Source organism: Montipora capricornis, chromosome 3 (assembly GCF_036669925.1).
Source record: "Montipora capricornis isolate CH-2021 chromosome 3, ASM3666992v2, whole genome shotgun sequence".
In the NCBI taxonomy this organism is placed as follows: Eukaryota; Metazoa; Cnidaria; class Anthozoa; order Scleractinia; family Acroporidae; genus Montipora; species Montipora capricornis.
Window position 1 is genome coordinate 68324604 of NC_090885.1, and position 25000 is coordinate 68349603.

Below are 25000 nucleotides of genomic sequence, written 5' to 3' on the forward strand. Positions count from 1 at the left end.
AATGCTTGCGTCTTACTTCATGAAAAGCCAGGCTTAATGAACAGCATACCTGGGCAATGAGAAGCGCAGCAGATATATCCGTTGTAGACATTACATACGGGTCTTGTCATTACTGGGCAACTATGCCGTGAACGAGTCCCCGGAAAGTAAAAATCGCATCCTTGATATTTCCAAGTCTGTCCTTCAAATATGATCCCTCGATCTTTTATCAATTCAGCACCTGAAGGTGAAATAACCATAGAGTTTACTCGCGCTGTTGTATACTGACAACAGGTCATTCGATGAATCACATTTGGTGGTTACCTCATATTATTTGGATCGAAATAACTGCATGCAGTCTTCTTTATCGCAGTTTAATGAATGATAGTCCTTACAGAAGTTGATGGTTAGTTCATAGTTGCATCAAACAACGAATAGGGAGCAGTGATGGCGCAGTGGTGAGACCACTCTCTACTTTGCTCCTTAAGGTACTCCGGTTTTCCCCCTCCTCTAAATCCAATATTTGATTCGATTTGAGTTAAATTTATTAGCTTTCTCGTTCAGTGTCCTCGATTAGTGCCTCGGCACTGACTGACTTTATTAATTTACTTTAATAATTTATTTATTTATAACGCGCAAGTATAAATTTACATTTTCACCTGCCTTGACAATTATTAAAGTTTATTGTTATTGTTATTGTTATTGTTATTATAAACGCTGGCGTTAACAATCTTGGAGATTTGAAAATCTCGGCATGGGTCTACTACGAAGAGTTCACCAAGTTGTTTCATTTTGCGCTTTAAAAATCTGTGAAAGATTACGCGCTGTAGTTTACGAATTCTTACCTTCACAACGTTTCCTATTGTTTATTATAAACTCGAGGACCTTGCAAGATGGCTGCTGGCAAATCTGCTTATGTTGATAGGCACCGTAAAAGTATGCAGGGAAATTGACTGTCAAAGTTCTTTTGCAATTCACCAGGCCCCCAATGCAGTGACAACTGAGACACCTGGAAACTTTCCATCCTTTTGTGCTCTTTATGACCAGTATCCCATTTTCTTCATCTTTGCATGTAACTGAAGTCAAATTTAATTAAGAAACGAAACCATTTATCAACTGGGGGCTCTTCTCTACACGAAAAACCCTCATTATCTTTTAAAGTCGTTGACTCAAAAACGACTTCTTCAAGTCTCTAAGGTGCGGAGTGAATTTGAGCCAGATGCCCATAAAGCGAGACTAACGTAACCTACGCTTAACAATTTCTCATAATATAAATTATATCGCTCCAGTTATGAATCCAGGAAGCTCGAAGGCAATTTACTATCCTTTACATGTGTCTTATGCAACAAGTAAGAATTTAGAAATGGCAGGCGGATGCAGAACTTGTTGTAAGTAAAAGGGCTATCAGACTTGCCGTGGGCGCATGCCCACGGCTATCAGACTTGCCATCTAGGCCGAGGCTTTGCAAAGCCTCGGCCTAGATGGCTTTGGTCTAAAATGGAGGGGAGGGGGTGGCGGCTGCGGCTCTTTCCTGGGTCCGCCACTGATATTGACACATTCTTTCTGTCATACCAAGAAAAACCTATCCTGAACCAGCAGAGATTCAAGGTATTTCTATTGGCAAATAATCTAGTTGAAGAGCTCAAGACGTTTGTCATACAAACATGCAGTTTTGAACCTATTCTCTAATTGCACAAATCCCATAATATACCTCTTTTATCCCGAAACAATTTCCATAGGTATTGTTTTCGATTTCTCTTGGGACATCATCATGTCCCAGGAGAAATTTTAAACAATGATTATGCAAACTTTTAGAGAATGAAAGAGGTGTATTATGGGATTTGTGCAAGTAAAGAGTTCAGAAAATACCTCTTCCCAGTAAACGTAATTTACCATAATTAAAAGGCTGTTCGCCTGGAGTCGCCTACCATTTGCACAATCTGTCTCGTCAGATCCATCCGGGCATTCTTCTATTCCATTACAGAAGTGAGAGTCCCGGATATAAAAGCCCTGTGACGCACATTTGGTCAGCTTTGCTCTGTTGTCAAGAAATGCTAAAATGAAACAAAAGTGACAGAGGCTGTTTGAAATAAATGCCATCGCATGTAAATATCAGTGTCCGAGGACATTTTCAACGAATATTAGAGCCGTTCATTTTTAAACTATTTTGATTCACGGTAGGCTCGATTTCTAGTGGTTGTCTTGGGAAAGGAGCCCCGTGCTCCTCCCACGAAGAGCGGGGAGAAACGAAGATCGGAATCCGGAGATAGAGTGGCGGAAATCGAGCATACGATTTACAGAGACGTGCAAAGACTCTCGGATAAGGACTATAAATCGTAGTACCCATGTCTCAAAGATCCTCCATGTCCATAATGTTCTCTCAAGAGTCCAATAATTAACCAAGAGCAAGAATCTGGTATCAGGTTTGTCCCCATCAGCGTCAGAAAAATGTCTTTTTTTAAACCAAGTTTTGCGGGAAAATAAATTGGTTTCAACATTGGGTCTACTGTTAATTTTAGCGCAAAACTTGGTCTGACGCAGATGGGGTCCAGGCGTGATGTCTCTAAAAAGCCGGTTTATGGTGTAGGAGGCCACCTAAGCAGAAACAGCCATAATATAAGTCAAAAGGGACTTGCCGAGTGCTGGAACATTTAGATGGCGCGGTGCAGGGATAGCGCAGTGATGAGACCACTCGCCTCCCACCAATGTGGCCCAGGTTCGATTCCCAGACTCGGAGTCATATGTGGATTAAGTTTGTTGGTTTTCTAATCTGCACCGAGAGGTTTTCTCGGGGTACACCGGTTTCCCCTCTCCTGAAAAAACCAACATTTGACTTGATTTCCGTTAATTGTTAATTTCAGTTTACAGTGTCCCCAAATAGTGCTCCAGCGCTAGAATGAGATGTAGATGTAGACAGTTCATATCGACTCGCATTCATGACTTGTCTGTCTATTGTACCTAGCACAGAGGCACTTACAATAATGAAACAGAATTAAGGAAAAAAAGAGAAAAAGAAAAATGGATAGAATAAACAAAGTAAAGAGAGAACAGACCCAAGTAAGCAATTTCGATTGTTTCGCGAATGCCAGCCAAAAATCTCCAAAGTTTTGTCAATCACTTGCGAAAGAAGTTCTAATACGATCGACAGCGCATCGGTGGCCCAGTTGGTTGAGCTCCGGGCTGTCAGGTGGGAGGTCGTGAGTTTAACTCCGGCAGGACCAACACTCAGGGTGTTTAAGAGGCCCCGACTGTAAATATCGAGAATCGCTGGCAAGGCTTGAAAATTCAAAAATCCTGATACTTTGCCTAGAGACGGCTTTTGGGGCACTAGTTTCGAAAATGTAATTTAAAGTTTCAGGAAATCTAATTTTTCGAGAAATTTGGGGAAAAAGGAGAATTTGCGATTTGCCTTATTAATTATGCAAGAATAATGGTCGAAAATTGATCACTTTCTTTTAGCTTGCATTCAAACAATTTGCATCGCCAAAAAACGAAATCGATTTTGAATAAGAGCATAGCTCTTCGTCTTTCTATCAGTGGGAAAAGTTTTACTTTCTTTTATAGTTTAGATGTTTCCCCGGCTTTTTGAAAAATGCTACTGTGCATGCTTTGGAAAACAACAATAAATTGAGCAACTTCATCAGCTTTAAACTTATCTTGGTATGTCTGATTTCAAATGGAAATACACGGTGTGGGAAAGTTTGACCTTAGTACTTCCAAAATATGAAATAAAAACTCTGGGCAATTCAGTCTTTTGACGACAGAAAACAAACATTGGCGTTCACTACGTTGGAATAATTTGCATAATGCAATTTTCTTCATGGGAAACTCTGAAGAACTATCTGGTTAGAGGAGTGCAATTTGGAGGCTGGCATTTACAAGAAACACTCAGAGACGAGTTTTATGTTGTAATCTATCCTTTTTTACAATGGTGTTTAGTTTTCACATCATTCGACGCATTCATTCGTAGGATTGACAAGCGACGCTACTGATTGCGTGACTGGTGTCACGTAAATTTCTTTCCAGGATTCGGAACATGCCTTTTAATGAACCGTTTTGATCACTTCCTAAGAACTTCGAAGCAAAGTTTTGAAATACAATGATGCATGAGACCTCAATCAATCCTTTGAATCTTTTAAGCACCGTGTCTGAGTGACCAGCATAATTTCTTCATGGTTGATCACCACTAATTGATCAAAGATAATAAAACCTATCATAGGATAGGTCACTTGAATGCCTTGACTTTTAACACGGTAATACTGTTTAAGAGACAGAGAGGCGAGTGATGTAACATATGTAAAATCTGAAGCTTGTCAATAAAACTCTATGAGGTAACGTTTATTTATCTAAGAAAAACGAAAATGCACAGAAAAAGGAAAGTTAACGTGGAGGCCATAGGAGATGACTGCCGACTAATATCAATGAAAAGGCTTGTTTTTCCCAAAGTTGAATGCCTCGTTGATTCCGAAACTCGTGATCACACTTTACTGCAAGAGCAGCTTTTTACAAGTTCTTGCAAACTAGAAATGTAGGGAGCCTTTCTCCTCTGGTCAGGTGGCTTTGGAATATTCAAGTTCTCGCACAGAAATTTCAGCACACCAAGCTTTAGTTTTCCAAGTGTGTTCTCCTTTACCATTAAACAAATATCGTACTGGTCGTGGCTTATGGGGTGCTGCACATTCAATGCATCCATCACCGCTTCTCTAGCTGCAGAAAAGTTATGTTCATCCTGCAGGCAATAATATCTGGCTCTGGCTCTGGCTGTGGCTCAGTCGGAGCATCCGACCCCTTGAGAGATTGCTGTTTTATCTTGGCGGCCATCCGAGAGATAAAAGAAGCCACTTGTTGAGTTGTCAGAAATTCGGACACCCTGAATAGCCGCTCTCCATTGGATCCTCGCGCTCTCCGCATTTCTTTCGCAACAACATCTGCATCAATCTTCATGCCGCTCTCTTGGCCGATATTAAACCTAGCTTCAAGATAACGCCAATGCTCTTCGTTGAAACGATATGCTTTCTTCGCTTGCTTTAGAGCCCATCCTTCAGGTAGAATTGCCTCACCCTCAGTGGAACTAGTCGATGGTAATTTTGGCATAAAAGTTTCGCCTTGACAGAGTATTTCAGCGTATTTTAACTTCGCTCTATCCAGCAGTGTTTCCCTTTCAATTGTCTGAGTACATTTTCCAAACATAACGTGCTTTTCTAGTGCGGAGTGCCTTTGGAATCCGCGAGTGCAACCCTCCTTGGGACACATGAATAATTGCTGTTGGTTTTGATCTACACTTTGGCCCCTTCTTCTCGATCTTCAGTTGTCTTCACATTGGGCTCTTTCTTTCGGCTATCTCGTGGGGCTAACTCTTTAAAATCTCCAGGAGAGAAAAAGGTTGAAATTGCTCGGCACTGGGATTCTGGGAGAAAACATAAATGATAATAACAATAGTCTGAAAATGTTAGTCATTACGAAAAATCTACAGAAGAGGATACTATAACAATAACCAAGCGATTTCTCATAACAGTTAAAAGGATTACATGCTCGTGACTTGCACGTTTCTACTGAAAACAAAAGGTTTAACGCAAGAGACCTCAACTGAATACGTTATTACTAACTTCAAACTAGTGAAAGGAATGGTAAATGATCCCACAATAATATTTACCACAGTCACCATTTGTTCCTTCCACACAAATATTCTTTCCAGGACCAATATCAAAGGCTTTCCAAACCTTCACTCTCCCAGCAGAAAAACTGAAGTTGTTCAGTTTACTGATTTCAGCAATCTTCTGCTGCAGCCCGAGGGTTTCCGTTTCGCCTAAGCGTTCTATCACAGCCACTCGAATACCAGGAAGGCCCCCATGAGAGAGAATCGCTTTCTCCATTTCTTTTGCATTAGTAACATTGTTCCCCTCGTTGACGAACCTTGAAAAATGGCCTTTGACGGTTGCAGCCATGCGATCAGCAGGTCCCTTCCCACCTTGTGGATCTGAGAAATCAACCCCGATCACTTGTACCCCTGATTCTCTTTCTATTACCGGTACTGACAAGATGGCGGCAGTGCTGTGATAACAGCCGGCGTTGTCTTGTCGAAAGAAAGCTCGCTTCACCTCTGGGTGTTCCGTTTTCAAAGTTTTCAGAACATGTGTCGTGATTGGGACAACAGCCGAGCTTCCCTGGGTGCAATTCTGGATAATGTGAATAAAACCTTGAGACTCCAGTTGCTCGTTGTGGCGGCGAACAGCTACAGATATGTGCCATGAAATACCGCGTTTTCCAAACCAGTCAGACTGGGATTCGCGATACTTTCTCGGAAGAAATTTCATTGCCCAGTCCTGGGTTACGTATACTGATTCGCTATCAAGTTTCTCAAGAATCTGTAATCGAGACTGGTCTTGCCTTACTGATCGGAGGTGATGAGCTTTCCAGCTTTCTATTGCTTCTTTGCTGTGTTTTGCCACATAGGTGGCTTCGTCACGGTCATCTTTTGATTGAAACGAAGCTTGCTCAACGAATCTGTTAATTTGGTCCAACAGAGTGCTTAAACTGACACCTTCTGCACAGTGATCGTGGTGAATATGTGGGCATTTCTGTCGAAAAGAGCTGTCATGTGGGTCACTCAGTGCATATGTCATACAGTGATCACCAATTGGAGATGTATCCGAAACGTGCACCTGTAAAAAAAAAAATCTAAGGCTTGAAATGATACAGCACACACTTCAATTAAAACTACAGTGAGGGAAGCAATTACAATCTCTTCTACTGTAATGTCATTTCTTGCGATAGCGTTAAAGGTGATAGTTTTAAAATGACATGTTATTTGTTTTTCTTGGTTCTATTCCCGTGATAATACGAGTTGAGTTTGTTGTTAGTTATTGTTTTTCTTTAGGAGGCTTTTTTCCTGGGATTGACTGAGTACTTTAGTCTTACTTTCGTCTTACAGATTTACATAAGTTCAATCATGTTTGAAATAGTGCGTTCGCAGGACTGTCAATATTTGTACGGTTCTGTGCCAGGCTCGTTAAACAAAGTCAATGAATTCTGTTGCTCAGCACCAATAAGCGAATTTACTCAAGTGGCAAGACTACACGTAGTCAGTCAGATGTTTGCTTGACTTTAATTTATTACCGTGGAAGGATGAAAGAATTACAATGTAAGCGGGCCTTACAAATTTTCTGCAGAACACTATTTTCTATTTTTTTATCTGAAGAAAACGTTGGACCCGTGGTTGAAAGACGGCGGAGGCTGTAAGCTCTTTTTCTTCACTCAATCCATCGGGAAATTACGCACGAAATAAACAGACAGAAATTTAGGCTCTGCAAACTGTATACGCCTACAAACTACAAACGTTAGCAATAAAACGCTCTTTAAACGAGTACGCGCCTTTCTGTCTTGAAGTACCCATGATCATTGACCATTCTACCCACCCCTTCCCCCAACAGGCAAATACTCACAAACTAATCTGAAACAAATGCTAGCTCTGCAAAACTGCATAAAACCACAAACGGCACAAACGTTTGCAATAAAGAGTTCCTTGGAACACGTCCCTTTCTCTTTAATAACTATGATCATAATCCACTCTACCCACCCTTCCCCTCCTCCGCACATGGGCATTGCGCTTAAAAATGATTTCCGTTTATGTATATTGTCTTGGCACGTATTAAAACAAAATACAAAGCTATTTTTATACTATTTTACAGGAAACATCTCTTAAGTCTAGAAAATTAACGTGGGTGTTAATTATTACGTACGTGACCCAGCTGGCACAAGCATTTCGGTTTCTTTAAAGATGAAGCAAGACAGTTGGCCATCTATCCCGCGATCTCCCACGTTTGTCGCTGATTTGTGGCCCGCAACTTCTGTTGGCACAGCGCATCTTGTCTTGCCAGTTCTCCAGCGAATACCGTAGCTGTCTCTGTGCTTGGGGCATACAGTCATGTGAAGCTGGCACTCTTGTGCGACGAAAATACCTGATGCAGGTACAAAACACAGGTAAACAACCCTAACTGTTTACCAATACTAACATTAGGCCTAAGATCTTTTGTTTAGGCCTAATTAGTTCAAAGGTTAGCTTTAATGAATGTTTAAGATTCTCTCTGTATTGGTAAAACAATGACCTGTGACCTGTGACCTGTGACCTGTGTTTTGTACCTGCCGTTACAATCGAGGAAAGCTGTAGTAGTACTATCACTTACCTGCACGGGCAAGTAGCAACTTTCTCTCGCTGTCGGTACTCTCAGTGTTGGCTACGATTTTACAAAACTTCAGGTGCCCTTTCACCTCCCGATTACAATTTTTCAAGTCCACAAATTGGAAATCATTTGGATCTTCAGCACTTGGACCACAAGCTCCACCGACAAGGGAAGCAAAACTGCAAAATGACATTCTAATTTAAACACGCTAAAGATTTTTTTTTTTTGAACAAAGGTGGATATCTGACACTGTGTTCTTTCGACTGAGAAACAAAATTCCAGTACTGAGCGCAAAATTGCATCATGGGGTTCCACTGTTGAGCACAAACACAGGTAACTACCTGAAAGCCACTACATCAAGACAAATATCACGCTAAGCATTTTTAATGACTGAGCGGGCTGTTTGTGATTTTTAAACAAATTTAATGTTGTAAGGAGAATGGTATCACGTTATTTTCAGTCTAATGGTGTTGCATGACTTTGATTTCTTGGAACATGAGCTATTTTTAGCCTTGTGTTTGGGGTGCGATATAGGGAAGATATCGTTGACGCCACCTATTGTCATAAATGTGCCAACCAAAGCCTCATTGGCTGTCGAAACAAAGGGTCTTTTGTTCCTGTGGTTGGCAAATTTGAATAACAAAAGCAATTTTTGTAAACACATATGTTCCCTATTGTTAATCTTGAATAATTTGGGAAGAAAGTACTTCTCAGGGAAATCTTAATGCTTTCAGAAAGAAATTGTAAATAAATGGAAACAATACTATTTGGAGGATATTAATGAAACCTTGAAACTTGATTTTCAGACCGACGCGGCATTTTACAAACAAACTTGGGAGGTAACGTAATTATGGATTGGAAATGTTATGATTGGAATAATAGCAACCTTCCTAAAAGGAGAGAAAAATGAAAAGGATAACAAAAATTGAAAATCTTAGACTAGATTAAGGCAATGCTTGTCATGCTTCAAGTGGTTCTCTTTCCCTGCAGCTCCTCAAAACCACACATTTCCTAGGCATGTTTCGAATCCTGGAAGATATTTACGTGACACCAGTCACGCAATCAGTAGCGTAGCTTGTCAATCCTACGAATGAATGCGTCGAGTGATGTGAAAACTAAACAACATTGAAAAAAAGGATAGATTACAACATAAAACTCGTGTCTGAGTATTTCTTGTAAATACCAGCCTCCAAATTGCACTCCTCTAACCAGATAGTTCTTCAGAGTTTCCCATGAAGAAAATTGCATTATGCAAATTATTCCAACGTAGTGAACGCCAATGTTTGTTTTCTGTCGTCGCAAGCCTGAATTGCCCAGAGTTTTTATTTCATATTTTGGAAGTACTAAGGTCAAACTTTCCCACGCCATGTAATTCCATTTGAAATCAGACATACCAAGATAAGTTTAAAGCTGATGAAGTTGCTCAATTTATTGTTGTTTTCCAAAGCATGCACAGTAGCATTTTTCAAAAAGCCGGGGAAACATCTAAACTATAAAAGAAAGTAAAACCTTTCCCACTGGTAGAAAGACGAAGAGCTATGCTCTTATTCAAAATCGATTTCGTTTTTTGGCGATGCAAATTGTTTGAATGCAAGCTAAAAGAAAGTGATCAATTTTCGACCATTATTCTTGCATAATTAATAAGGCAAATCACAAATTCTCCTTTTTCCCCAAATTTCTCGAAAAATTAGATTTCCTGAAACTTTAAATTACGTTTTCGAAACTAGTGCCCCAAAAGCCGTCTTTGGGCAAAGTATCACGATTTTTGAATTTTCAAGCCTTGCCAGCGATTCTCAATATTTACAGTCGGGGCCTCTTAAATAACTGAGAAGAAAGCGCCGCCTTTGTAATAACATCTGCAAATGGTTAGACTCTCTAGTCTTCTCGGATAAGGACGATAAACCGTAGGTCCCGCCTCACAACCCTTCAATGTTCATAATCGTGTGGGACGTAAAAGAACCCACACACTTAGTCGTTAAGAGTAGGGCATGTAGTTCCCGGGTGTTGTGGTCTGTCTTCTGTGGGGTATCATTGTTGGGAGGGTAAATGTTTGGAGATACTAGCTACACCAAACTACTCTAAAATCCGAGTGTGAATAAAAATATATGATGTGATATGATACCGGTACGTACGAAGAAAACTCGAATAAACAATGTTGTTGTTGTTGTTGTTGTTGTTCTGTTTCGTCGTTGCGTTGATTGTGTTTCATTGGCTGTGAAAAGCACCTAGGGGGAGCGGTCAATTAAACATGTATTGTATGTATAGTATTGCATTGTATAAACTGCTGTAAGCACTTATGCGCCTCGGAAAGATACCATTTCACTCACCTTTGCAGGCACTTAAGAACGATGCTGTCTGTACTTGAATATCACACAGCTCGCATGTGGGAGACGCCGATACCTTGTACAATCCATGCGTTATTTCAACAAAGTACTTTGTGCAGTTTATGCTTCCATTTACGCATGCGCATTCCACACAGGAGCTGTTCAACCAGGTCTCAAAATTCTTTCTAAATTTTCCGCTGACATCAAGACACACGGGATCGGCTAGCAGTTGACATAATACGTGGTTGCCTGATGTACACGTGCAATTCGTTGTCGGATCAGCCAACCAAACGTCGCCTGGCTTTCTCGTGTTTCGCTGATTATCCACGCAGACAAAAGTGGGTAGAATCGGTGGAGGTATAAGTTCCATTATGCATGCAATCTGAGCTGGGCCTGAACAAGAACACGTTGAGAGACCCTCTTTCCACGTTTCACCAATTTGACGAATGTTTCCATTGATGTCAGTGCAATGCGAAGCTAAAGTAGAAAACGAGAACAAGCATGAAGGCAGTCAATGCACTGCTCATTGATCACTTGTCAGTCTCAGTTGGAATTTAGAGCGTTTTCGAAAATGAGCAATGAATGTCACGATCAGATTTATGATTCTGACATTTCATAAGAAGCAACTTTGAAACTTATAGGTTGATCCAGGTCAGATCATTCAGTCAATCATTCAAGAGGGACAACTTGACCATTTAGTGCTCTCGTCATTGCACGGACCCTTAATTCACGGCAATCGGTCAAATAATTATTCAGATGGTCAATGAGTCAAACAATCATTCCTCCATGTAATAAGCCATATACCGTAGTCAGTTGGCCAATGGCTCATCAGACACTAATCCACTTTGTTATTATTATTATCATCATCATCATCATTATCATGATCATGATCATGATTATTATTATTATTATTATCATTATTATTATTATTATTATTATTATTATTCAGTATTATTATTCAGTATTATTATTAATACTTACGAAATGTAAAATTAAAAGTAGTTGAAGAACCCAACGAAGAGTTCGTTTGAGCTGAAAATAAAAGAGAAGAAATTTGTTCAACATACTTTCTTAAAATATCTATCATTCTCGGTTATTTGCTATTTCAAACAAGGACTAAGCTTCTATAAGAGGCGTTTGTCCTTTACATTTTTTCCAGAAAACGCACGTGTTTAATTAAATGTTTTTCACATTAGTTTAGTGGGTTCGCCGCAGTCCTCGACTGAGCCTAAAAGACTGGAGTTTCAATTAATTTAGAGGACTTGAAATGTAGTTTTTATACTTTGTTCTGAAAAATTCGAGTTAGCCCGCATTCTGTTGACAGATAAGAGAAGCTGTAGGGTCTCCAGACCCTGGGAACCAGGTTGTAGGGCAACCAGCATCTTGCATCTACAACCTTAGCCCTATACTGAAGAAAGTTTCTAACAGTTGAAGTCGCTCACCTTTCGTTGTGACAAATGCAACGATGCAAATAAGCCCAAGAAGAAACGATTGTTGTTGTACCATTTCTTTTAAGGTTTACAAATCTGCTTTATAGAAACAGAGGAAGAATTAACATCACAATCAGACAATATTCTTATCTTATTACTATTGGTTATTTAATACATATAACTGTGTAGATAGATACTGAGTTATGACAGCAGCTGCCAACAGGAGCTCCACTTTCTTCCATTTCCAGTGAGTACCGATCGACAATCCCGAATTCACCACGTTGCTTGAAATTATGACGATTTTATTTTCACCTTTCGGATTGTTTGTTCTAAAACACAAAGATAAGACATTTAAATAAATAACTTCTCCTTTCCTTTTACTGCTTGTTGCGCAGTTTACCATTAATTTTTGGAAGTGAAAGATACCCCGCCCAGACAAGGTCAGACCAAAACATCGGAGACTACGTCCCTACACCCTACTGGTGTTGTTATTTTCTGCAAGTCGAGAATTTCCTATTTCGACTTATAATTTGGGATCTCGACTTATAACCCTAACCCTAACCCTAACCCTAAGTCGAGATCACGCTTTATAAATCGATATCTCGCATTGTAATTCGAGATCTCGCATTATAAGGCGAGATTTCGCATTATAATGCAGTATAGGGTTAGGGTTAGGATTTTAAGTCGAGATCTCGAGTTAAAAGTCGAGATAGGAAATTCTCGACTTGCAGAAAATAACACCAGCATGACCTACTGGGCCACTGTAGTACAGTGCTCAACCAACTGAGTCATCGGTCGTGAAATCACCAAAGTTTAGATCAGAACCACGAGCAGGCAAAAGAGAATCTTTCATTCTGAAACCGCCTTACCAATTTATTTCGAGTATACTTTGCTAACATTGTTCAAAGCAAACGAGGTGAAAAAATCGCGAAAGACTATCGATGGTGCAAGTGGCATTTTCGTGATCATCGCTATCGTTGATCTTAAAATTCCATGTTGTTAGGACAACGACGACATTTTCCAGAAGCGTAAAAAGTAATTAAGATTCTATGTCAGTGATGACTTTCCAACTCCCTCTTCATATTCATGGCTAACAGCTGTTCAGGAATTAACTACACTGTATGAAAAAGCCCTGTAAGCTTTGACGGTGGGCGCGAGAGGAATCTATAGTGCAAACTACGTGATACTTCTACATTGACTGATCCCTCCCGTCCAAAAATAAAAGCGAAAATTTAAACAGGGGCGCCCAACGAGAATATAGTTCAAAACCACTTAAACATAGCGTTATTAAACATATTTTAGTATATAAACGGTAGATGTAGGCATATTTTTATCCCCTAAGAATTTTTCATCTGTTCGAATTTCCTAGCTGAAAGTCTAGTGATCCGAAAATTATAGGGATCAAAACTTACCTTTTCGAAAATTTTAGCCAGAAAAAAAGCTCCCGAAAATTCTAGGTGACCTTTTTAGGGTGAAAACCCGTTAAAAATGGGCAATTGTACTATTTTTCAGATGTTTGAAAATCCTGGGAGAGGCAGGCAAGCAAGGAATTTTACAACAAATGTTCCGAAAATCCTAGATCTCACATCGTCTTCCGAACAGATATTTTCCGAAAATTGACGTTGGGTGCCCCTTATCAAATGAAAGCAAAACTAAGGTCCTACAACATACAAAGAGTTACGAGAGAAAAACCTAGTTGATGAACCAGCGTCAGCAATTAGAGACATTAGATAATGATTCAGTAGTTCATTATTTAAAAGGCTCTTGTTCGTTGGTGTTTCCGGCAATTTTTAGTACATCAAGTCTTTTTTTCCACTCGGAATAATCAGGAAATGATTAAGATAACTCGAAGTTATTATATTTTCAGATGATGTTCTTCCAGCCCGTCGTCGACTCTAATGCTTCAACTTCACTCTAATTTTGGGGCTGAATGTGAACGATTTTTTTTTTTTTTTTGCGATTTGAGCCTAGCTGAAAACGTTTGTAACTTGTTCTTAAAGTTGCGATGGTATACTAAGTTTGAAAACAAACTGATTGTTAATCATCATGTTATTTGAGTATCTTGTCCTGTTAGACTACAGTTTCCTCTTCTTTTACCTTGATTTATCAGTACTACTCACAAAAACCAACTGAAAAACAAACAAAAGAAAATTAGCAAGAAAATAGACGATCAGCCTGGTTATTTTCAGTTCTTGGTATGTTCTTAACATATTGATTAATTAATCTCACCTTGAATGATTTTATACAAAAAGATTTTTAAAAGAAAGAGTGTACTTTTCAAAAAACGTGAAAAAACGGATTTTAGGACGTGGGGCATAAATCAGCGAACCGTTCATTCGCTTTCTCGTTTTTGTAATTACAACATAATCGTGACTGACTACTATTTATTCCTTGTTGGTTCTGGGTCAACAAACTCTACAAGTTGCTTTAGTTCTTTCCTCAAATATCTCAAAATCCCAAACTGAGAAAAGCAAAAAATTGACCAATTTTTGTTCTTTGCCGATTTGTGCTTTATTATCTCGGGATATGCACGAAAACACTATACTGCACTTCATAGATCCTTCCAGCTCAAGAGATCAAGATCGGAAAAAAATATAATGGTCATGACCTTCGAGATAATCCTTCAGATAACGAAATAATCCGGCTGCTTTTTTCATTTTTAGGAAAGGAAAAGAAAACCTCCGATCGCAAAATTCGTTATACTTGTAGAAACGGTGGCAAATGTATTGAACGAATTGAATAAAACGAGTTAATGAGCTTTATTTATAATCACAAAATTATAACATAAAATTACAAAAATAATGGCTTAGAGTGAAAATAATAAAGTTAAAACCTATTCAAGTAAGATATGATTTTGTTTGTCCATTTGTATATCGATTGGCTTTCCTCCGTCGGTATATCGAAGGGCTCTCTCGAAACCACAATTATAAGGCATAAAATAAATTATCTTACCTAATCCATGGAGGATTTCATAACTTGCTGGTTTTTTCGTTTATAGCTGTGATATTTGCGTGGAGTTTTCTTTAAAAGAGAGAAATTAATTATTTTTCATAGCTTGAGCATTATGTCATGTTGAATATGAATATCGCATGCAGTGCATCACGAATATCGGGGTTAACAATGGTAAACTCTAGATTGACCGACCATTATTTGATCAGCAATCGTTGTTAATTTTGCGACCAAGGGTAAACTAATAACTTATCAGGACTGCTTCAACTATGAATATGAAATATGAAACTTAAGCTCCAGAAATCAGCGTTGGAAGTCGATATTGGTGCATAAAAATTTCACTGAGTTTGAAGTTCGTAAATTCTAGCGTCAACAGCGCCTGTTCAGATCGCAGGTTTTTCTTCTTTTTCTTTTTTTTTACAGAGTAACCAAATAAAACCCAAAAGGTTACTGTATTGTCCAAGCATATCTTTGTTAAATTAATGACTTTTCGGTGTTAGTAATTTCCTCAAGATGCAAATTAAGTTCTTTTTTCACAGAGCAGAACGAATTATCTTGATAAATTAAACAAAATTTTTTTTTCTGCGTCTCGCCGACCTGGAAACTTTCCGGAAACAAAGATTATGGAATTTTAGCATTACAAAAGTTGCAAAATTTCAGTTGAAATGTAGACAAATATGACTACAGGTGAGACTGAAATACTTAACATGCAGAACGTAAAAGTCATTTAAAATTATCTACTAAAAATAAAACTACACTAGCTAAAAGGGTGATCTTAAGGCCCAGTAATACGAGCAACATTTTTCGTGCAACTTGTCGCGCAACAATGTTGCGTTGCAAGTTGAGATGGTTTGTTGTGCGTATTACCACCTTCTTGCGCAACAAATTTTCATGTTGCAAAAAGTAAAAGCCACGTCTACTTTTTGCAACATAAAGATTTGTTGCGCAAGAAGGTGGTAATACGCGCAACAAACCACCTCAACTTGTAACGGAACATTGTTACGCGACAAGTTGCACGAAAAATCTTAGGGCCGATTTACACGGTACGATTTTTGTTGCATGCGACAAGCTCACGACAGGCCTACGACATGACTTAAGCCTTGGTCAAACGGACTCGCAAGTAGTCGCAAGTAGCCACAAGTTGAACTTGCGTAGGAGACTTGCTTTGGGTGGCCAAACGGACTCGCAAGTTCCCTCGCAAGTACACGCAAGTCGCAATAAAAAAACATTTTTTTTTAGTTTGATTGGTCAACCAACTTGCGTTGACTTGGGTTGGGTGGGCAAACGGTGAAAAACTTGCGTCAACTTGCGGGAAAATTTGATTTCGACCAAAGTGAGCGCAAGTCATCGCAAGTCAATGCAAGTACACGCAAGGCCTGGCCAAACGGAGTCCGTTTGACCAGGGCTTTACGATTGCCGCAGCATTTTAAAACATGTTTTAAAATGCTAACACATTTTTTTCTGACGCACACAACAATCGTAAATCATGTCGTGGGCTTGTCGTAAGCCGTTGTCGCATGCGACACAAGCTTACGACAGGTCTACAACTCGTTTACGATTTTTTATTTTTTATTCTTATATTCTTATTACATTTGTAATGATTTCTCTAGGATTAATTATCTGCTAATAAAACACACATAATGGGAGGAGATCTTAGCAAGCTCTAATCGAGCTTTTCTAGGAAGATCCCCTATCTACAATTTATAATCTACTGAAAACAGCGGATGGATAATCAGACTAACTGTAAGGGCCGATTTACACGGTACGATTTTGTCGCATGCGACAACGGCTTACGACAAGCCCACGACATGATTTACGATTGTTGTGTACGTGAGAAAAAATGTCGTAGCATTTTAAAACATGTTTTAAAAATGCTGCGGCAATCGTAAGTCATGTCGTAGGCCTGTCGTGAGCTTGTCGCATGCGACAAAAATCGTACCGTGTAAATCGGTCTTAATAGTTTTACATAACTATTCTAACAATGTAAAATACCTTGATTTTGTACATAAACTTTTGCGCTTTTCTTAAAACAGTCGTGTACGTCAGAAAAAATGTCGTAGCATTTTGAAACATGTTTTAAAACACTGCGACAATTGTAAGTTATATCGTAGGTCTGTCGTAAGCTTGTCGCATGCGCCAAAAAATCGTGCAGTGGGAATCGGCCTTAGGGCCGATTTACACGATACGATTTTGTCGCATGGGACAAGCTCACGACAGGCCTACGACATGACTTACGATTGTCGCAGCGTTTTAAAACATGTTTTAAAATGCTACGACATTTTTTCTGACGTACACAACAATCGTAAATCATGTCGTGGGCTTGTCGTAAGCCGTTGTCGCATGCGACAAAGTCGTACCGTGTAAATCGGCCCTTAGAGAGACAAGTGGCAAACGGAAATTTCGCGTTTTCCCAAAAGCCAAAGTAGTTTGATCTTAGCCTATTTCTTACCTGGCAGTTAACAACTATTCACCGAATTGAAGTGGAGGTGACTAGCGGGGGATATACTAGGGACTTTTTAAGATCTACTACAGCGGCGAAAACGGCTTCAAAATGTAACTTTGCACAATGTCTTTCGCTGTTATTTAATCTCGTTGACCTCGTGCAATGTGGGCGAGTGATCCTAAGATTGAATTTTTGACGAGCGGTTTCAGAGTAAAAATATAGAATGAAAGATTCGCATTTGCACGCTCACTTTGTATTTGGTTATTTCACGTTGTTGTTATGCAGAGTACAGCAATAAAATGCGTGCTGCACGTGCGGCACGATTCTTTTTCCTCTTTTAACCAATGATATCATTGTTTTGTGGAATTGCCGTAGCCGTAGATACGACGGCGGCTACGGCAACGACAACGCCAAAGAGCAGTAATATTATTGGTTAAAAGAATCAAAATGCTCGTGCTGCACGTGCGGCACGCATTTTTAAACAATTCTCTTCCGTACTCGTCAAAAGTACTACGTGAAAGGACCAAATTTAAGGTTTTGACGACAACGTGGACAAGCTACCGTGAATCTTTAAGTCTCACTCTTTACTTCAAATCTGTACCAATCCAGTTTCAGGACACTTCACTCACATTGAATAATATAAACAAGATGAAATAATCATGAAATACTTAAAACAGCTCAAAGTTATATTTTGGAGTGACGTTTTCGTCTGCGTAGCCGTCGTGGTTTCTTAAACTCCCTATTTCTTAAACTCCCTCTTCACCGAGCCGCGAAGCTGAGAGATAAAGAGGGAGCCTTAGCAACGACAACTGTCACAAATTTGCACATTTAGTGGCCTTTCCACGCCCTGCACATGCATTTTTAGGGAGCTTAAGCACGCGCGTTTTTGACACGCGGACGGCAACAGGAAGTGAGCTGTTTTCCCTATTAACTTGTCTTCACACAACCACATTTATATCGCGAAGTATCTTTTCACTATTAGAGACCCTAAGTTTAAAAATCTGGGAGAGACCGCTAACCTGGCGTGCGAGATATTCACTTCCGGTTGCCGTCCGCGTCTCAAAAACGCGCGTGCTAGAACGACTAGACACTTAAATAAAGTTCCTTTCCTTTCCTTTCCCTTTTCACTTTTGTCCATTTCTTTGCCGTCGTCAGAAAAACGTGGAATAACCAAATTTGAAGTTTTATGGAGAACGTCAGCACTTGGAGATAAATTTTCATTTTCTCCCCTAAATTCACCGTGCGAGCAGAGCCTGTCTAAAACTCGCCAGAGGGCGAACAAGAGAGGCTCTGCAGAAATCGTGTCAAGTCTTTTTAAGTCGCAAGTTTAGCCCAAGTTTCGGGGCTAGTCACTCCCGTCAAACTGGTTAAGGCAGCGCACGCATCATGTTTTTGATCGAGCCTTCAGTACGAAAATCAATATGGCGTCTGGGTTTGAAACGTGTCCAAGCAACGGCTTGCGCATACTCAATAAAGACTTAACACGATTTCTGCAGAGTCCTTTTTTTCTCGTCGAGTTAAGCATGACTAATATCGGTTTCATTCTTGAAGGACTTCCACACCATTCTCATGTTAAAAAGCTTGGAATAGTGGCGAAGTGATTACAATAACGCGAATTTATGTTTTGAGAAGACGTTCTCGTTGCTGTTCCTGTCGTCGTTGCTAAAGCTACCAAATATCTTCACCTGTGAATATACCATGTTTCCGCGCAAAAGCTCACTTGGTATTTCATTGGTGTTTATATAATAATAACTACTTAATAACCGAACGCGAGGGCCTTAATTAGTGGGAAATATGATCGTGCTGCACGTGCGGGACGCATTTTGGTACACCTCTTTCCCGTACTCGTCAAACATTGGCCCGTACTGTAAAATCCCGACCAAAACACAACCAATCAGAGTGATCCATTTATCCTGAAAATTGCTTTAAAGTGCCCATAACCCCAAAATATTTTTTCGCTAAAATGAATCTTTGCACCTGTTTGAAATGCATCGCGGCTTCTTCTTCCTTTTTCTAACAAATCCTGCCATTTTAGAGGCTTCGAAAGTTGCGAAAATCGAAGCATCTTTTGTTCACGACCGAGTTAGAAGGGGAGTGGGTCTATTCCTGTTTTTACGTCACAAACTGATTTACATTGCATTAACTCTTTTTAAAAATGCATGCAAAGTAGATTGTGACGTAACAACAGGAATAGACCCATTCCCCTTCTCATTCGGTGTGAACAAAAGATGCTTGGATTTTCGCAACTTCCGAAGCCTATAAAATGGCAGGATTTGTTCGAAAAAGGAAAAAATGGCCGCAATGCGTCTCGAACAGGTGCAAAGATTCATTTTAGCGAAAAAAATATTTTGGGGTTATGGGCACTTTAAGATCTACGAGGGCGAAGTCGGCGAAGATGTCACCTCAATATATAACTTTGCTTTATCGCAAGTCTTTCACAATTATTCGTTAACTTAAATTTAACTCGTTCACGTATAGTACGTCCTACTACAATGTAGGCTAAGTATCCTAAAGAAAAAATGGTACGAATGGTTTCAGAGTGAAAATAGCCTGAGAATGAAAGATTCTGTTGCATGCTCACGTTGATGATTTCACGTCGTTGTTATGCAGAGTACCTTAAAATAATGTGTCTTGCTTTAATGATTATTTCAAACGATTTGATAAAGGCAAATTACATTTGTGAGTTGACGTTTCGAGCGTTAAGGGTCCGGGAAAACTGCTTCAACATCCGTTCGATTTTGTCGAGCAGCGATGTTGAAACCACCAGAGTAACTGACAGGTGTGGGCTGGAATCGAGAGTGTGTTGTATGTTCGTTCGAATGTGATAACTGCAAAGTAAGTTTGAATGAAAAATAAAAATACGAAAATGTTCTCGTGAAGTTGGTCGGCTGTAAAAGGTCTTCAGATACAAGGGGAGGACGAGCGATCAAACGCGAACCGCGGCCAACGACGAGGATGACATCAGTCTTCCCGCGCACTCCGCTCACTCTGTTTTTTGCTCGTGCCTTAATTTGGTCGATTTTACCATTAGAAAAATGTCAAACTATTTAAATAAATGGTTTGTCGAGAAGGTGGCCACACGTCGAGGATACATTGCCGTTGTTTTCCGGCCGGTGACACACTATTTGACATTTGTCAGTTGGCCAACAAAACCTGCTCTAATTGTTCAACAAATGTTGAATTGTGCAATGTCACAACATGTCGAATGCTGTCAGTTGACAGTAGTTCAGCGACGTTGGTCATTTGTTAATCATCAAACATTGCGCAGCATTGAACTAGGTGCCACTAGCTTAAACGCAGTGCCACTGACGAGTTTCAAGCAAGGCTATCTGGAACGCATTTTTACATCGAAAACCTTGGATTAATCGCCAACTGTTTGTAATTATTTCGGCAAAATTTGTATCTTAAAGGCCTGTCCACACGGTTAATGTTTTACGGGCATTGTTGGGGACAAAACATTTTTTTCCGTTTGGCCACCTTGTTTTGTGTTGTTTAAACAACTTTTAACGTGTTGAATACGATTTGGTTTTGACGCGCACATGCGTACTGAGTCTACTGGTTTGCTGTATCCATGGATACGGTGTCGTCACGGCACCCCGCAATTCTTTGCCTTTTGGATTAATGAAATATTTTTTCGGTTATTTTATGTCGTTTGGGCACTCTGTAAACATCAACATGTTTTACCACAAAACATGTTAAAGCATGTTTAATCGTGAAACATTTACCGTTTGGACAAGCCTTAACATCAACGTCTTTTTGCTAAGGGCATTTCCGCACTAACAGACAAATTTTAAATTGTCCTAGGCAAAACGAACGGACAAACATTGTTCTTCAATGAGTCTGAGAGCTATGCTGGCTGGACCTCTAGAGGTCCTGGTAGGGTCACACATGCCAGATAGATGAAAGGTTAGGGGCCAGACAAAGAGCAATCTACCGGTCATCCTTGGGGGTTTGCACAGGGCTAACAACCCTGTCATGTAAAAAAAACTCTTTGTTACGGAAACAGCAACGTGTAACTTACATGAATCATCTGCGCAGAACGAGCCTCCGGAACCCATGCCATGGGCAGCAGTGAGAGTGAAAAGTGAAAACACCAGAAAGGTAATGGAATTCGAATGACTGACAGAGGTCAGAGCCGAAAGGAAGCCACTTTCATGACAACGGGAGCCGTCATAGCGTAAACGACCACACTGATTGGCGTTTGGAATGTACGAACTATGTGTGAGCAAGGTAGGATGGCGCAGGTCATTGCTGCAATGAAGAGTTACAGACTAGCTATCTTAGGCATAAGTGAGAGTAGATAGACAAGATCTGGGAGAATGAAGACAACAACAGGAGAGACAGTTCTCTACTCCGGGAGAGAAGATGATTCACATCATGAGGGGGTTGCAATTATCATAAAGAAAGAAATGGAAAAGTACTTAATGGAATGGAAGCCATTAAACAGCAGGATTATTCAAGCACGATTTAAGGGTAGGCAGACTAACTTGTCCATCATACAATGTTACGCACCTACTAATGACAGCAACGACAGAGAGAAAGAAGCCTTCTATGAGCAGCTCCAAGCGACACTTGAGAACGTCCATCGTATGGACCTCCTGCTGATGATAGGTGACCTTAACGCCAAGGTTGGCTCGGACAACGTGAATTTTGAATGGATAATGGGAAGAGAGGGATGTGGAGCGCAGAACGACAATAGAGAGGTCGGTCGGTAGAGTGGTGTGAATTCAATAACATGATCATTGGTAGAACTTTATTCCCGCATCGCAACATTCACAAACTCACTTGGACATCCCCAAATGGGCGGGATCAAAACCAAATAGACAGCATGTGGAGCCGCTCCCTGCTTGACGTAAGAGTATAAGAAGAGGGGCTGATGCAAGCATCGATCACCATCTTGCGACTGCAAAAGTGAGACTGAAACTTAGAGCAGCTGGGCCAAATAAACACACCACCCCTAGATATGACATCAGCAGACTACAAGACCCTAGGACAAAAAAAAACCTTTGTCCTACAGCTGAGGAACAGGTTTCAAGGCTTGAGTAACATAGACGAGCAAGACAGTGAAGAAGAAGAAGACACTGTAAATCAACAGTGAAAGCAAGTGAGGAACATCTCTGATGAAGCAAGTAAAACCTGTCTGGGGATGCAGAAGACTAAAAAAAAAAAAGAATAGATTACACCAGACACATGGCCGACTATCGAAGAGAGGCGCCAGCTGAAGAAGAAGATAAGTGACGGCAGTTCAGCCAGACTCCGAGTGAGGTATAGGGCGGCATACGCAGAAACCAACAGACGTGTCAAGAGAAAGATCCGAACTGACATAAAGACATATACGGAAGAGCTGGCAAAGGAAGCAAAGGAAGCCGCACAAAAGGGAGAGCAGAGAAATGTCTATAAAATCACTAAATTGTTCTGTGAAAAATATGGTGGCAGTAGGAAAGCCCCTATACGAGACAAACAACGACAGCTCCTCACCTCTGAAAAAGAACAAGAAGCACGTTGGGTAGAACATTTCAAGGAAGTCCTTAATATACCAGCAACAGACGAGAAGCCTGACATACCAGAAGCTGAGGAGGACCTAAGAGTTGACACTAAACCACCAAATAAAGAAGAGATCATTGCGGCCATTAATTCTCTGAGAAACCACAAGGCACCTTGCAAATAGCACTTCAATGCTGAGCTGTTCAAGGCAGATGCTGTGACCACCGCAAACATCTTGCAACCACTTTTGAACACCATATGGGACAGGAGGAAAATCCCTGATGACTGGAATCAGGGTATCATCATCAAGATACCAAAGAAAGGAGCTCTGTCTGAATGTAGCAACTGACGTGGTATGACATTGCTATCCATGGTATGACATTGCTATCCACTCCGAGTAAGATCTTAGTGAAAGTCACCATGAAGCGCCTATCACTGACCAAAAGCTTCGCGAGGAACAGGCAGGTTTCAGGAGAGGAAGGGGTTGTATCGATCATACTAATTTTCACGCTGAGAAATATCATTGAACAAGGTACTGAATGGCAGTGAACTCTCTATGTGAACTATGTAGATTTTGCCAAGGCCTTCGACAGTGTACACCGTCACAGCCTCTGGAAGATATTATTATGGAATCCCCTCCCACCTTGCTGAGATTATCAAAAGCTTCTATCAACTGTACCTTCTCGGTTGGTGATGGTAACATCTTATTTGAAGTCCACACTGGGGTCAGACAGGGGTGTGTCATGTCCACATTGCTTTTAAACCTTGTTGTGGACTGGATCAAGCGGCGCACCACTGAGGATCAGATCAGGGGCATCAGATGGACGCCCTTTTCTTATTTGGAAGACCTAGATTACGATGATGATTTAGCCTTACTATCACACACCCACACGCACATTCAAGAGAGAAGACCCAACGCCTTAACACCTTTGCGAAGCAAGTTCAACTTGGCCTCAACATCAGCAGCAAGAAGACCGAAATTATGGCACTGAATAGTACCGACGCACGACCAGTCCAGATTGATAATGAAGAACTTCCTTACACAGACAGATCAGTTTACCTATCTTGGCAGTATCGTCAGTAGAGATGGAGCAACTGATCTGGAGCCGTCTCAACAAGGCCGCTTAACATGATGAATTCCACCGCTTACAGTACTCTCACCAAGCTGAAACTCTATCACAGCTGCGTCCTTTTAATTCCCTTGTATGGTTGAGAATGTTAGCGCCTAACGGAGAAGGATTTATCAAAACTCTCCACATTTCACACCAAGAGCCTTCGGTGTATCCTACGCATCTTTTGGCCTACTGTCATCTCAAATAAAGATCCCTTTGAACGGTGTGGAACTAAACCAATGGCTACCATCCTGATGAGGAGACACTGGAGGTGGACTGGCCATGTTACCCATCAAGATGCTTCCATTGCGAAAACTGCTTTACACTGGACGTCAGAAGGGAAACGCAAGAGGGGCCGCTCCAAGATCACATGGCGACGGACAGTGGAGAAAGAAATCAAGGAGATGGGGAAGACCTGGGGAGGCATCAAGCTTATGGCAAGGGACCGGCAGATGTGGAGAGAGCATGTTACTTCCCTACATATGATGCCACTTAGGCGTAAAGGGCATGAGTGAGAGAGTGAGTGACTTTGAATCCGCACTGAAGCCGCAAATGGTCAACAAATCTGTCAATCATTCGACTTTGCAACAAACGCGCCAAACATTTCATTTGGAGGAAAAATGGAGTATGCCAATATCCTTCTTCTTTTGGCATGCCTGTTGCTCTTAAATTTGGCACAAATTCAAACAGAAATGTTGCTCGTGATGTGCTGTGTTTTGAAACATCAAATCATTCGAAACCAAGTTACGTATGACGCGTGGGATTCAACAATCCATACTCCCGGAGCACCGGTCTCGGTTTGAGATCCACTACGCCGACCGAAGAATTGCTGAGGGGTGTTTTAGAAAACAACCTCGAATTTGACGTCCTGTGAATGTATTGCGACCGACCGTGACGCGTCAAAATACATGTTCGCGTGACTGTATCCCTTCATTTTTTCATTTGACCAATTTTTGTCCTGTTTTTACCCTAGGACAAAATTTGTCCACTTCAGCCAAAAATTGTCAAGTCGGGACAATCCATCAGCACTTTTAAAACGCAGTTTCGGACCGCAAATTTGCCAAAATAAACAATTTTGTCACCTGTCCGGAAAGGCCCT

General features: G+C 40.6%; 2 protein-coding genes and 1 long non-coding RNA gene across 4 annotated transcripts in view; 1 reads left to right on the forward strand and 2 right to left on the reverse strand.

The window, feature by feature from the left end:
* The window catches only part of LOC138041009 (uncharacterized), a 301351-nt gene that overhangs the window by 203190 nt on the left and 73161 nt on the right, over positions 1-25000 (forward strand). The gene's annotated exons all lie outside the window — the stretch shown is intronic.
* LOC138040986 (uncharacterized) overlaps positions 1-25000 on the reverse strand; it is a 73542-nt gene that overhangs the window by 47152 nt on the left and 1390 nt on the right. Inside the window, exons 2-9 of one of the 2 annotated variants that reach the window (XM_068886740.1) lie at positions 14866-14934; positions 14011-14042; positions 11926-12012; positions 11465-11515; positions 10487-10960; positions 1908-2033; positions 825-1055; positions 50-220 (exon numbers count right to left, since the gene is read on the reverse strand). In XM_068886740.1, coding sequence (XP_068742841.1) covers positions 50-220; positions 825-1055; positions 1908-2033; positions 10487-10960; positions 11465-11515; positions 11926-11989 — 1117 coding nt within the window. In that variant the 5' untranslated portion in view covers positions 11990-12012; positions 14011-14042; positions 14866-14934. The remainder of the gene's footprint in view (positions 1-49; positions 221-824; positions 1056-1907; positions 2034-10486; positions 10961-11464; positions 11516-11925; positions 12013-14010; positions 14043-14865; positions 14935-25000) is intronic. The other variant, XM_068886741.1, reaches the window with a different exon arrangement.
* Positions 5212-9949, reverse strand: LOC138040997 (uncharacterized). Its single transcript, XM_068886759.1, has 3 exons — positions 7719-9949; positions 5633-6641; positions 5212-5386 (listed from the first exon to the last, which is right to left on the reverse strand). Exons 1-3 carry the CDS (start codon positions 7776-7778, stop codon positions 5256-5258), a joined length of 1200 nt encoding a protein of 399 aa, XP_068742860.1. The 5' UTR covers positions 7779-9949; the 3' UTR covers positions 5212-5255.